This window comes from Odocoileus virginianus, unplaced genomic scaffold (assembly GCF_023699985.2).
Source record: "Odocoileus virginianus isolate 20LAN1187 ecotype Illinois unplaced genomic scaffold, Ovbor_1.2 Unplaced_Scaffold_7, whole genome shotgun sequence".
NCBI lineage: Eukaryota > Metazoa > Chordata > Mammalia > Artiodactyla > Cervidae > Odocoileus > Odocoileus virginianus.
The window spans coordinates 791,242-805,704 of NW_027224269.1; the positions used below are offsets into that span (position 1 = coordinate 791,242).

Here is a 14,463-nt window from a genome sequence, read left to right on the forward strand (position 1 = left end):
ACAGTAGGGCCATAAGCAGCACCCCAAGCACGCGGGCATTGGATGAGTTATTCTTGGTTCATTCATTCATTTATTAGACATCAATTTCCAGAGTACCTACAAGGTGATCCAAACTTCATATGGATATTAAGCACTATGGCTTTAATCTTTTATTAGCTCCCCAAACTCCATAGCATAAATTATGTCTGTATTACTGTGATTAAGAAAACACAAATTCACTCAAATCTGTTAATTCATAGTAAGTTTTTTTCTAATTACTATACATTTTCTTAGACTGTGACCTCTAAAAGTACATTACAATCCTGTGGAGGTTTATGAGATACACACACACATATATCACAATATGCATATATTACACATAAAATATATTTGTCTATATATTTACATATATGTTTATAGAAACATATATAAGATTTATAAATTGAAAATTTACACATAAAGTTGTGTATCAAATATATTTTATAAAATATTAAATTTATATTTTTATATATTATAAATTTATAGTTAGAAAGGAGTCTTTATACACAAAATGGTATATGATATCAAGCTGTTTCTCATTCTGTGTGTTGTGCAATTGAAAATACTCTCTTTTCTTTTTGTCTAAATGAAATGACTTCACTGATGTTTCTTGGCTTGATGTAGATATAACCAGTGAGCCTGGACTGCCGTTAGCACCATTGGTATCTAAGGCCAAGTCACTGTCTAGGAGGCATCTGACTTGGTTCGTCTTATTCCTTTAGGGAAGGAAAATAACCTGTAAGGATCTGTCACACAGCACATCTGCCGGCCCCCTGGGACATGGATGGTAAGAGTGCCTTGCTGATTCCCCGCCAGCTGACTCAGGCAAGGAACAACACTGAGACCCCCGCCCCCTCCCCACTAAGCAGTGGGACCAGAGTCTCAGACTGTCTGTTTTGGGATAGGGTGGGGGGAGTATATCAGAAAAATTCTTTGATGTTCAGAAACCAGCTAGGCTTCCCCTTTGTATGTCTGAATTGATTGGACTGGCACTGTATCGATCTCCATGAGAAGCAGGCTCTTGTCCATGACAAAATGGCTCCTCTGCTGGCTGAGGGTGAGGTATCTTTGCGGAGGGAGAGGGAGGAGGTGTTGGAGACTACCCTCAAGTGGTTGGGATGCTCTCCTGCCTTCTTGTAAAGCAGTTTCCATGCATGGGTTATGTGTGCTTGATTGCTCAGCAGATGGTGTTTCACTAAACAATGCATTGATTTTTCATGTTATATATAACATATGGGCTCCTTCTCCATGTATCAGGTTCATTTGATTATGTGATACTGTTTAACCTGTACTATGCAATAAAAGTAATTTCTGCTGATAAAGGAGTGAATTATTTTGGGCATTGAAAATACTTTCTTCTGTAATACAATATTAAGGGAAATGTTAAAGGGCCCAGTTGCTGTCGAATGAATGTTAATGAGATGTCCCTTGGGTATTCTGCACACAGCCCGCGGTGGCATTCTTAACTAGGTACCCAGGTCACCATTTTAATAAGTGCTTCAAGTCAGCATCTGGGAAGATAGAGAACTGGACTTCTAGAACAAAGGACAGAGGGCAGAATCAGCCCTATTGGCCCATCTTCTGCAATGAGCCATCTGCAGCTATACAGGCAGGCAGACAGGGGGCAGGGGTGGAGACCTTCCACTGGAATAGCCAACCTCAGCCATTTCCATTGCATGACTGGGTGGGGAAAAGTGCGCATACATGGTGGTCTCTGGAGGGAGGGAGAGTTTCACTCAAAAGGGAAGCGCCTCAGTTTCCCCATATCTATGGGGACAAGACAGATATGGGAAGAGTCCCTCACTCTGAGCAGCTCAGAAATGACAAAGTGTGTGAAACTCAAGGCTGCAAACAGAAGATTCCAAACTAGGTCCTCTGTCCGGCTCCCTGAACAGCCTCTGGACCACACCGGTGGGGTGCAGTGCATTTCTGCTGGTGGAGTGATAGAGTCATGTTGATTCAGTAGTAGGCAGGGACTTGAACAACTCCCTGACACAGGTGCTGAGAACAAGATGAGTACCATCTCACTCAAACATCAGCCCAGCCACTACAGTGCTCCTGGAAAGTTCTGCAGTAAAGTTAGAAGGAGTTACTTTACCAGATTTGAAAATGTATGCAATTATGAAGGAAATCCATAAATACTGAACTGCCCTCCAGTTACCAATACAACATAAGACAGAGAAGAGTGGAGGCAGATAAGCTAGGTAAGACTTGAGATGCTTATGCCTTCATGATTAATTCTAGAACTCATGGATTGGCTTGCTTGTCTGGGCCAGTTGTCTTTGATTTCCAGAAGCTGAGGGAAAGTGGACAAGTTAAGAACTGTTTCTTACTCAGATAACTGAGAATTCATTGAAGGTTTCTGAGGATGCATTATTAATTCTGCCCTCTAGATGGGCAGTGCACCCTGTAGGTTAACAGTTCAGACTCTGAAATCTGACAGTTCTCCATTCAATTTATGCTTTCAATATGATGAGCTGTGATATCATGGGTGAATTTCTGAACCTCACTGAGCCTCAATTTCTACATCTAGGAAATGGGGATAAATGAGATGACAAATGATAAAACAAAGAGTACAGTGCCTGACATATAAAAATTGCTGCACGAACACATAGAACCAACACATGCAAATAACCCCAGGAGTCAGTGTTAATAGCTGAGTCGAGGGTTGAAGTCCTAAATTATGGAATATGCTTTGATAGCCACAGAATCTGAATTATATGTCATCATATGGAATAAGGAAAGAGAAATAAATATTTGTAGGATTTCTACCTTGCACCTGATATTTTATGGTAGGTGATTGACACATTTTGTTTTATTCCATCCATCTCTTATCACCCTTGTGGGTAGTTTCACTGTCATCCTATCTTCATTAAATCCATTATAGAAATGGAAGCTAGGGAGTAGCTCACAGATTTCAGTAACTGTTTTAGGTCACCCAGCCAGTAACTGACATGATTCAAGCTTAAATGATTAGGCTTCAAAATCTGCACCCTTTCTAGTTCCATGGGACTGTTTCCCTGCCTGTTGAGTGATCCTGCAGTAGAGATGCAGCCAGAAGGAGGGGCCAGTAACTCATAGGAACTTCACTCTGCATCTCAGTGGCATGCAGCCCCAGCCTGATTCCATGAAATCCCTGTTACTTCCCGGGACCCAAGCTCCCTCCATGCAGCTTGTACCATGTCATGTCCTGGCAGGAGCCACCAGTGCATGTGGGCCATGAACTTCTGCCTGTATCTGGCCAGATGTTTCTGCTGCTCTAAAGCTCAGGTCACCTCTTTGCAATCTGATCTGAAAGACCCACATCTGTCCCCACTTTAACTACAGTGGGTCTTTCGCTAACTGCTGCTCCAGAATCATCAAAGTCCACTGAATGGCTAGGGCCAAAGTATGGTTTCTTTGAACTTCCTATCTTCATTAGGACAGTGAGACTTCACGGTGAACCTGGATGGCAGCTAGGGTCACAGATGCAGCATGAGTGGTGGAGGACCACTGACTCACCCTCTTGTGAAGCAGGGTCCCCCCTGCATTTGTTTTGTAGCAAACCTCGTGTTGTCATGAATGGGGCCCTGATCCTTCGTCCCAAGTGTCAGTGAGTGAAAAACACTAGCTGAGCCTTGATTCTGGTTTCTGAATGCAAACCACATTATCAAGTGCCCTGGAACTGATGATTATTATCTTCAATAATTTTTTAAAAATACATTTTGGCTGCACCATGCAGCATGTGGGATCTAGTTCCCTGACCAGGGATTGAACCTGGGCCCCCTGCATTGGAAGCTCAGAGTCTTAACCACTGGACCACCAGGGAAGTCCCTGGAGCTGATGAATATAATGAAGGTAGAAGGCCATGGTGCAACCTCACTTCTCTTAAAAAAAAAAGTCAATAGTGTCTTGATCCCAATCAATTTGCAAATCATTCTTTTTTGCTTTGCTCTGTTTCTCTCTGTTGATCCTTATCATTGAGTGAAAATCTGAAAAAGACATTTGACAATCCATCATAATTCATGTTACTTTAAGTTTTAAAGGAGAACTCGATTCTAGATATTTTCACTCTCTTCACAAAAACTGGTCACTGAATCGACCCTGGTCTCACCCCCTCTTCCCTCATCTAGCCTTAGAAATTAGGCCAACAGAAAGAGAAGGTCATCATGAGAAACTCAAGCCCTTCAAAGCAGGTTGAATCCACCATGGCCCGTGAGCAGCCAGTTGAACAGACCAGCATACCTTTGTTCTCTCTTGTCAGTTTGTCAGCCATGTCCCAGTGTTCGTAGCCCCGTAACACGTTGCTCGTGATGTTGACGTGGCTGGCTGCCATGTGGTGAATGCGCTGTGGGATGGTAACTGGGCCGTTGTTACAGTTCCCCATTGCGTTGATGGGAGAGACGTTGTTGAGAGACACTGGGGATGGAGTATTCCTGGGGGATGGGAAGAGACAGGCCTTGTTAGGCTGCTAGGGGAGAGTGACAACAGCATTTTAGCCCTCCCTCATCATACTTGGACCTTTTGAGGATGTGATTTGCCACAGTGAGGTTTGGCATGGTGAACATTTATGAAGCTTGCTCTCGCATCCCACCGACTCTTCTCAGAGGACATCCTACAGCTTTCACCCACACAGTAGTTTTCTCCAGAGGTCTCAGTATATAAAGAGCTTATTATCACCCCCTCCCCACTGTTCCTGCCTCATCAAACCAACCCACCCAGGGCTACAGTGCCAGGCTGTAGAAAGAGCCATCCTTCTTTTCTAACTTTAAACACAGAAGCCTGACTGACTTTGGCAACCACTGATGACTCCATGCATGTTGCTACTTTGTTTTAAAATACCAGAGAGAGAGCTGGGTGAATCCTTCTCTGGCATTAATTCTACCCACAAATGTAGCTCTTACTTTGAATACATATAACAAGTCTTCTGATGTTCCAAAGAAAGAATCAGCTCAGAGTTACGATGCTTTCTCTACCTGCTGCCAGAATGGATACTGGCACTTAGAAAAATTTGATGTGCTATATTGGTCTCTTATCAAAATGTTTTGTGGAAACCACAGTGACAGTTGGCTCCAAATACAGTCACCACAATAAGCAAAGTATGATCCTTAAAAGGCCCCCAAGGAGCAGTAGTAGGGAAGTTGGAAATAAGTAAGATTCTAAATATCACTTCAGGATTCTTTAAGACCTGCTACAGGATGGCTGTTAATTGCTGACAGTTCACCTGCAGACTGGGTTATAAAGAAATGTCTTGGGAATACCTACTTTGGGCAGTATCAATGTTTGGAGGTAGATTTTTGTTTAATTCTCTAATATCAGTAACAAGAAGTCACCTGCTGGCTGCACTTTGCATGGAGGGTGAGAACTTAGGTCATGGACAGTCCCAAAGGCTGGGTTGCTGCCTGTGCCTACGAGCCAGGTCAATACACATCTCTGCTCTCTCCATCTTCCTTCAAAGCCAGGATTGAATGCCCAGTAAAATGCACACTTTATTATGATTGAACATTTGGGGGAATAACAGAAATGGGGGAAAGCTGTTTCTGGGTCTCTTTCTTCCTCCCAACACACTCCTCCCATCATCAGGAACCTTCTCTCACTCTTCCTCCCCTTTACCAGCCACTTGTTGCCAACTACATTCCAGTGTGGCTGTATTCCTCAGAGCCAACCCCTGCTCCTAGGACACAAGTGCGCCCTGACAGGCACCCATAGAGGATTTGGGGGAACAGCTATCCCCATGTACCAAAATGATGAAGTGGGGATGACTCAATCTGGGAGCAATTGAACTGATACGGTCACCTGAGATTCACATAGGCTGTGCCTCATGAGAGCTTTGGTTCACTTCTACAAACAGAGTATATCTTCTGGTATGTTCTAGTACGAAGGGTAAAGTGAATCCCCACAATTTCTCTGCACTTGTGTGATGTAAGAGGGTGTGAAGGTTTGCCTGCTCTGTTTATAACTTCTGAGATATGTGATACTTCTTGATGTAAAGATTTATTTTCCAGGTAGGGTGTGGTCAGAGGCATCATTAAACTCAGGGACCTGGGCAGAGAAGGTTAACATAAAAGCAGTGAATGCTGGATTTTTTTTTTCATGGCAGGTTAGAAATGCTATTATCTAGTCTCTCCTGTGTCCCTACCCTAGTGGTGGTCATTAATCCTTAAATGTCAATTTACAGCAAGAAAGGAAAACGTCCTCATTTGTAATCTCTAGAGAAGATTATAAAGGTGTCAGTGTCGCAAACGTTGAAACGGGGACCATGTGGTGCTTGAAAAGTTCTGGAATCCCAGGCACTGAGACTCCAGCCTGGGGCTCCTGCGCCCCTCCCCTTGCTGGAGCCTTCATGGACTGCAAGAAAAGGCTGGGTTCAGTGATTTTCAATCATGCCCAGAAATCCCAAGGGGAAACACATCACCTCTGTTTACCTCATATTTCCTGAAAAGGCCTTTTCAGTTTACAACATTGAGGAGCTATTGAGGGGCTTTCATTCCTTTCCACTTGGTGCTTTATTTTAAATAATCAGTGGTGGAGGCAAGGAGAATGAGGGCATGGTTTGCCTTTGGTCATGACTGACCTGACATGAGGCTCCGTGAGCTGATCTGGCGGAGCATGCCTAAACTCCCAGAACACCATATCATACACGTGAAATCCACCAGTCAAAGCCTGCCTAAGACAGTGCTCCTCTGGCTGTTGCAGTACTTCTCTTAGTGTGCCATCTTGGCTCTCCCCACAGCTGGGGTTTCATTCTTGAGTTCGCGCTCTGGGGATCTGCTTCAGATATTATGCTTTTCTTCATGTCTACGGCACATGGTCATAAGTGTGCACACACCTGCACAGGCTTCCACCACCCACAGCACGAGTACTCTAAATCCCCACTATCCTCTCTTGCCCCCCAGCCACACTAGCCCCCTGCAGCCTCTGGTAGTCACTAGCCACGCCCCTATCTAAGAAGGTGGTGGTGTCTGGCTACTTGGAATGCACTTCCCCCAGGGATCTGCATAGCTCATTCTCTCATCATCCTTCCCTAGTGTCCCTATTGAAGATCCTCCTCCCCCAAGCCAAGCAGCCCTTTCTATCCCCCTTCCTTGTTTTAATTTCCTCTACGGCATTTATCATTTAGCATATGCATTATTTTTCTACTGTCTTTCTCTTCCAAAAGAATGTGAAATAGACAGGGATCCCTGTCTATTTCATCCAGTGCCATTCCCAGCATGTAGAACAGTGCCTGGTATACATAACATGTACTTAATACCAGTTAGATAAGTGGATAGATTGCCTTCCAGTGATCCCTCTGTTATTATATGGTATCCACTACATATGAGGTGCTCTGCAGAGGGAAGAAAAATAATGTAGAGCAGCATACAGATAGGGGATAAATACTTTGGTAAAGTGCCTGGCAGAGTGTCTCATATACAGTAGGCAGGCAATAAATCTTTGATGAATAAAAGAATGAGCAATTCCTTATTGAAAAGAGCAAACAGTCTAAAGGGGAGAAGAATCCATTAATTTCTGGCAAACTAGGATAAGTACAAAAGCGATGTGTAGACCAAGAGCTGTGGGAGTTCTAGGGGAAGATCACTTATGTTTTCCAACTTAAAAAGGTAATAATGATAACAAAACATGGCAGTGGCAGCAACCGCTATTTGTTAAAGTTGCTGTGCACCAAGCATGGTGCTCTGGGCTTCACTGATTATTATCTCTAAGCCTCATGTCAACTCTGTGGGTGAGTTTCTGCTGCCACTGTTTCACAGATGACAAGAGGGCTCAGAAAAGATCAGTTCCTTTTTTGAGAGCCACACAGCAGATGGTCAAAGAGCTGGGATTTGAAAGGTCTGTTTTCCTGCAAAGTCCATTTTCCTTCCATTCCACCAACTTACCTCCATGTCCTACCTTCCCTCTACTAAGTTTCCCTTGATGTGGGTGTCCACCTCGAGCCTCACCCTTGAGTCCACGTTGCGTGTTCCTACCACTCTCCCTGGGCTCTTCCCATGTTTGCACAGGCACAGCCCTCCCTAAGTTTGGGGAGAAGTTTTACTTGATAGAAATATTCCCTCCAGTGACAACCAAACTCTTTGCAGTCCTTTCATTGGCCAATGTCCCCAACAAGGGGAGATATCTCTTCTCTTCCAACCCTTTCTATGTAGCACCCAAGGCCCCCAGTATACTGAAACAGCTCTTCTAAAGGCCTCAAATGGCCTTGTTCTTTCCTCCTTCCATAGCCTTCTTTTTTATTCTCTCTGAGTGACATCTGTGACTGCTGCCCCTCCCTTTTTTAGCAGCTCCAAGATGTGATTACCATGACTCTCTATTGGGACTGAAAGCTCTGGTGCACCCCCTATTTCTGCATGGCCTGTGAGCTACAAATGTTTTGAAAAGATGAACATGTGCGATCAATTTGATGAATGAGAACACTACATTCGAACCCCAAGAGCACAAAATTCTATTTTTGCAAAACTCCTTTCTTCTCCTTAACAGACTTGTATTCTAAAACTGCTATTATATTCCGAATTTCATCAGTAAGATTTTTGTGGAAACTTGTTTTCTCTCATATTCTTTTTACATAACAACCTCAGTTTTTGTCTGGACTGGCAAAGCCCCAAATGTGTATTATCTGGCCCTCTGCAGCAAAGATTTGCTGACCCCTGCTCTATCTCGAGTAGGTTTTTCTTCTCCTTCCAACTTATTCTTTGCACTGTCTTCACAGTCAGGGTCAGGGGAGGCTTCTTCTGGAAGGATCGTGAGAGGTCTGGTGTGGGGCCAACCATCCTCATTCACTGGGGGATGGAGGCTATAGTGTTGCTAGCAGGCAAAGAAGCCCTCCCTGGCCACCCAGAGAGGCCCAAGTTCTCTTTTTCTTGGGTGCCCACAGAACTTTGCTCAGATCTGTGCCCTCCTGCCACTGGACCACGTGCTTCTGGAGTACAGGGCGCCTATGGCATTCAGTGCATCCCCAGCCTCTCATAGGGAAATGCACCCAAAGTATGTGCTGAATGAATGGGCTGTAACCCCTGGGCCGCCGTTTTGAGTTGCCTCATTCAAAAGCTCTCTGACCTACCAAAGGGAGTGTGCTTTCTTCAGACAGAAGCTGCTTTAAAAAATCATTTCAGGAGACTTTTAATGTGACTTCACAAGCTTAGAATGTGTTTGAGTTTTTTCGTTGGAGAATTAAAAAACTTTTTCCCAGTGATTCTTGAATGGGTGCTTACCTGAATTTGCCCTTGCTTTACTCCGTGTTCAGAGAAAACAGCTTTCTCTGGGCCTGTGGTCTCGCTTTTGTCCATCAATATAAGAGAGAGACCTAATTCAACAATTTAAACGGTACTTCCTTTCAATACAGTAATTGAGTTGGCGCATAGTTTTTAATGGATCTGTCTCCGCATTCTGAATGTTTTTTAAGATCTTAGAGCTCACAGTCTCACTCCTTTGGGAGTGTGCTTTGTAGGTATTTATAAAGCGGCAAAGGGGACTATTTCACTGTTCAAGAAAGTGTTTTGATCAGAGACATAAGAATGTTGAAGTGGTGAAAAGCGGGGGGGGGGGGGGGGGGGGAAGCAGCTCTTTTCAAAAGAATACATCTACTGGTGGGAAGTGGGCTTGCAGTGGTCAGAGAGGTATTGGACTGAGAGGAGAAACGAATGCTCAGGCAGGTAAGTGTGGGCACAAAGCTAGCTCAGGGCTGAGACAGAACTAGGATTCTGAATTGCCCTCTGAAAAGGAACCTCTCTTCAGAGGAGGCTCCAATGTCATTGGGTCTGGCCTTTCATTGCAGAGAGAAGGGGCTCTCTTAGTTTCATCCTGGGAATTGAGGGCAGCCTTGGGCCTGGGTCAACTGGTTTACCAGCTCCCAACCTACTGCTGGAGGACTGAGCTGCTCCAAGCAAATATGGCTCTAAGGACAGCTGTGGAGTGGGTGAGTTCATTGAGCCTCAGGCCAGCAGTATAGTAGATGCTTTTATATTTTAGGGCAGGGTATTATAGTATTAATATAAAAATCATCATGAAGGCTCAGATAATTGGCTGATGAAGTGCCTTCACATTTTCAGCACTATTATGCCTTTGGTTTTATTAAAGCACTTACCATATATCAATGAATATTTCATTGGTCTTTCATTACTGAGTGAATCATTGAAAAATCACTGCAGTGGAGGTAACTCTACCCTGCCTCCCTGAAATGGCATGGTGCTTGCCATCTCATTAACTGATATTTTTATGGCCGTCATTTGGCTTAAAGATCAAATAGTGAAAGAAATTTGGGACCACATCTTGTTAAACTTTTCTGCCCTGCCATTAGCGGAAACCAGACTAGAATTCTGTGTGCACCCAAATTACTGTAATCTCAGAATTAACCTTTGTGTCCGGCTTATCAATACCAAATATTTGGGGTCTATTCAATCACTAATTTTCGTGAAAAAGCAATTTTCAGAAGATACTTACTTTCCATTGCCTACCCATGGAGATGGTATCTGAGCGACTTTTGAAGCATTTTGCTAAAAGAGAGAAACAGAGAGGGAAATGAGGACATCTATTTTGTGTTTTATTAATTCAGAAACAGATGGAAGTGTGATTTAGAGTACATTAATATTGATTGCAGCATTTTGGGATGCCTCCTGTTTCGTTAGCAGAGCTGGGATGTATGTGCACGTCAGCACACCACGACGCACACTCGATGAAAATAGCTGGTTAGGATAATTAGTGGGCTCCAATCAGGACCATGAAAGTCACTTGATGAAAGATCTTATATACTAAAAGGCCCAGTGAAATCAGACTCAGTTCTCCAAGAAGTGGTTTAATTATCCTCATCTGAAATTTATTCTGCAAAACAAGCTCTTCAGAGTATAGACAAGCTTTTCACCTTTAGCTCCAGTTGCAAACTTTTTCCCTGGGATGCACATTGGCTTGTCATTTCTAAAATCCCAGGAACTGGCCAGAACCAAGAAGCCTTTGTGTGTGTGTCTGCATATCACCTGGATTTGCTATCATCACATGCATATCCTCATGACTGATGGTTTTCCCTGTTGAGCAGTGTAATCGGCCCAGCACTGCCCTGCCGTGGAATGCTAAACATTCTTTTCCCTCTGATGGGCCGGTTTAAAGAATGGGCCTCCTTGAAAAGGAAACCCTCCTACACCACTGGTGGAAATGTAAATTGGTGAAGCCACTATGGAGAACAGTATGGAGGTACCTCAAAAAAACTAAGAATAGAATGGCCATGTGATCCAGAAATCCCATTTTGGGGCATATATCAGAAAAAACATCTAATTTGAAAAGATACATGCATCCCTATATTCACAGCAGCACTATTTGCAGTAGTGAAGACATGGAAGCACACCTAAATGTTCATTGACAGAGGAATGAATAAAGAAGATGTGGTACATATATACAATAAATATTACTCAGCCATTGGCAGCAACATGGATGGACCTAGGGATCAACATCATACTAAGTCAGTCAGAAAGAGAAAAACAAACACCATATCACATCTCTTATATGTGGAATGTAAAATGACACAAATGAACATATCTAAGGACTAGAAATAGACTCACAGACATAGAGAATAGATTTGTGGTTGCCAAGGGGGAGGGAGTTGGGGAAGAGAAGGAATAAGAGTTTGGAATTAGCAGAGGTAAACTATTTATATAGGATGGATAAACAACAAGGTCCTATTGTTTAGCACAGGAAACTATATTCAATATCCTGTGATAAACCATAATGGAAAAGAATATGAAAAAAGAATGTATATATGTGTATAACTGAATCACTTTGCTGTGCAGTAGAAATTAACACAACACTGTATATCAACTACACTTCAACACAATCCATTTTAAGAAAAGAATGGGCCTCCTCTGTTTTCATGGCTGTACACTTGTGGAGCATGGGAAATCCCGATGCTCAGCACCACCACACTAGAACAACAATCAGCTGGTTATAATGACCTCAGCAGGTGGGAGCTTCCCATTTTGAACCTCAAAGAAGCTCAATGCTCTGCCAGAGGAGTGAGTTACTTAACATCTGTTTGGTATTTTGCAGTGCACTGAAAACTGCAGGACAGGCCGCAGAGAATGGAGGCTAGGGCTGTGGCTCAGAGTGCCCCACAGGACCAGCATCATTATCGCCCAGGGACTTGTTCAAAATGCCCATTCTTAGGACCTGTACCAGACCACCAGCATCAAGACACCTTGCAGAGCCCAGGTGGAGACTTGTAGACACATGGCCATGGGCAGCTGCTGCATTTGACTGCATTCACAAGCACTAGCATTATCATGGCCACACCACATGAGAGCTGCCCTTTTCCCAACTGAATGGGCATTCTCACATAATCGTGCACCCCTACCCACTGGCTTTGAATGTCTGAGGTAAGGTCAGGATTTGATTCATTTCAAACAACTGCTTTGATGCAACTGAGCCATGTCAGCTGACGCACTTGGCAAAGCATAATATGACTAAATAAATAAAATTATCCTTTTCTTTCAAGACCTCCCCAACAGCAACCTTGAGCCCTCAACTCTAACACATGATCAGCATTGATGGGTGGAAGAGAGCAGCGAAGGTCCATGGAGCCTCAGCCAATGACACCCGGCACGGTTGCCAGGCCCAGTTCCAGGCTTGCCGTTTTTATCTGGGCTCATTCCCACATCTTGGCTTTGCATCTTGTGGTTCAAATATTTCATTTTTCTTGCAAATCAAAAATACCAGCTCCCTAGAGGATGAGTTTGTTTATTTATTGTTGGTTTATTTTGACAGCCAACGTTATCAGTTGTCTTCAACTGCAACCACTATCTTCAACACTCACCATGGCCAAAGGGCCCCTGGGGGTGTGGCTGTGCCCTCAGAGCCCAGGGTGGCTGTGGTGACTTCTCTCACTGCTGAGAAATTTCTAGGCTGGCATCTCATGTAACATGAGCCATGTTCTGCAGGCAGTCCACAGTGCAGGCAGAAGGGATCACCATCCTGACTGGACCCAGGAAGGTGCCCAGGGTCACTTGTTCACTCCAGAGCATCATCAGGGGATTGAACTATGGTACCTTCTCTCCGTGGAACTGGATCAAACCCAAGCTCTCTGCTGAGCTCCAAAGGAGAGGTGAGATGGCCATGGCCAGCCATGATGCAGAAAGTTCAGCTTTCGGTAGTGACAACCGTGACATTTCATAACATGCCTGCCATGTCTCATTAGTGATTTAATCACCCAGGACCTATAAATTACAAAAAATAAGGATTACCTTAAAATATTCCATCAGTGATCTGGAGTACTTCATGGCGTGGTCCTTCTTCAGTTTGAACATCCTCAGGTAGAGAAGTGAAAGGCATCGGTAGCTGTGATGATGAGGAAAGAAGCACATTAATGCCAACACTTCTTCAGACCTATTCATTAAAATACAACTCCCATCTACAGCTCCTCTCCTATGGTTACTGAGGAACATAAGTGAAAAAAAGAAAAATTTTTAAAAACAAGGAATAAGCATAGTACAGGGAACTATATTCAACATCGTGTGATAAACCATAAGCCATAATGGAAAAGAATATGAAAGAGAATATATATGTATAACTGAGTCACACAAGCTGGAATCAAGATTGCAGGAGAAATATCAATAACCTCAGATACACAGATGACACCACCCTTAGGGCAGAAAGTGAAGAGGAACTAAAGAGCCTCTTGATGAAAGTGAAAGAGGAGAGTGAAAAAGTTGGCTTAAAGCTCAACATTCAGAAAACTAAGATCATGGCACCTGGTCCCATCACTTCATGGCAAATAGATGGGGAAACAATGAAAACAGTGAGAGACTTTATTTCTTGGGCTCCAAAATCACTGCAGATGGTGACTGCAGTCATGAAATTAAAGACACTTGCTCCTTGGAAGAAAAGCTAAGACAAACCTAGACAGCATATTAAAAAGCAGAGACATTACTTTGTTGACAAAGGTCCATTTAGTCAAACTATGGTTTTTCCAGTAGCTATATATTGATGTAAGAGTTAGACCATAAAGAAAGTTGAGTGCTGGAGAATTGATGCTTTTGAACTGTGGTGTTGGAGAAGACTCTTGAGAGTCCCTTAGACTGCAAGGACTCAAACCCGTCAATCCTAAAGGAAATCAGTCCGGAATATTCATTGGAAGGACTGATGCTGAAGTTGAAACTCCAAAACTTTGGCCACCTGATCCGAAGAACTGACTGCGAAAGAAAGACCCTGATGCTAGGAAAGATTGAAGGCAGGAGGAGAAGGGGATGACAGAGGATGAGATGGTTGGATGGCATCACTGACTCGATGGACATGAGTTTGAACAAGCTCTGGGAGTTGGTGATGGACAAGGAAGCCTGGCATGCTGCAGTCCATGGGGTCACAAAGAGTCAGACACAACTGAGCTATGAACTGAACTGAACTGTCACTTTCCTGTACACTAAAAATTAACACACCAGTGTACATCAATTATATTTCAGTAACATTTGAAAAAAAAGAAAAAGAGAGTTCACA

General features: G+C 43.6%; 1 protein-coding gene and 1 non-coding gene across 9 annotated transcripts in view; both read right to left on the reverse strand.

The window, feature by feature from the left end:
• Positions 1–14,463, reverse strand: part of AFF2 (ALF transcription elongation factor 2) — a 531,908-nt gene that overhangs the window by 8,286 nt on the left and 509,159 nt on the right. For 7 of the 8 annotated variants that reach the window (XM_070462659.1, XM_070462658.1, XM_070462657.1 and 4 more), the window contains 3 exons: positions 13,215–13,308; positions 10,432–10,484; positions 4,243–4,433 (listed from right to left, as the gene is read on the reverse strand). In XM_070462659.1, coding sequence (XP_070318760.1) covers positions 4,243–4,433; positions 10,432–10,484; positions 13,215–13,308 — 338 coding nt within the window. Of the gene's footprint in view, positions 1–120; positions 3,990–4,242; positions 4,434–10,431; positions 10,485–13,214; positions 13,309–14,463 lie in introns of those variants that run through there. The other variant, XM_070462656.1, reaches the window with a different exon arrangement.
• TRNAG-UCC (transfer RNA glycine (anticodon UCC)) lies at positions 3,754–3,826 on the reverse strand. The gene has a single exon. It is a non-coding gene; the product is annotated as a tRNA-Gly (tRNA).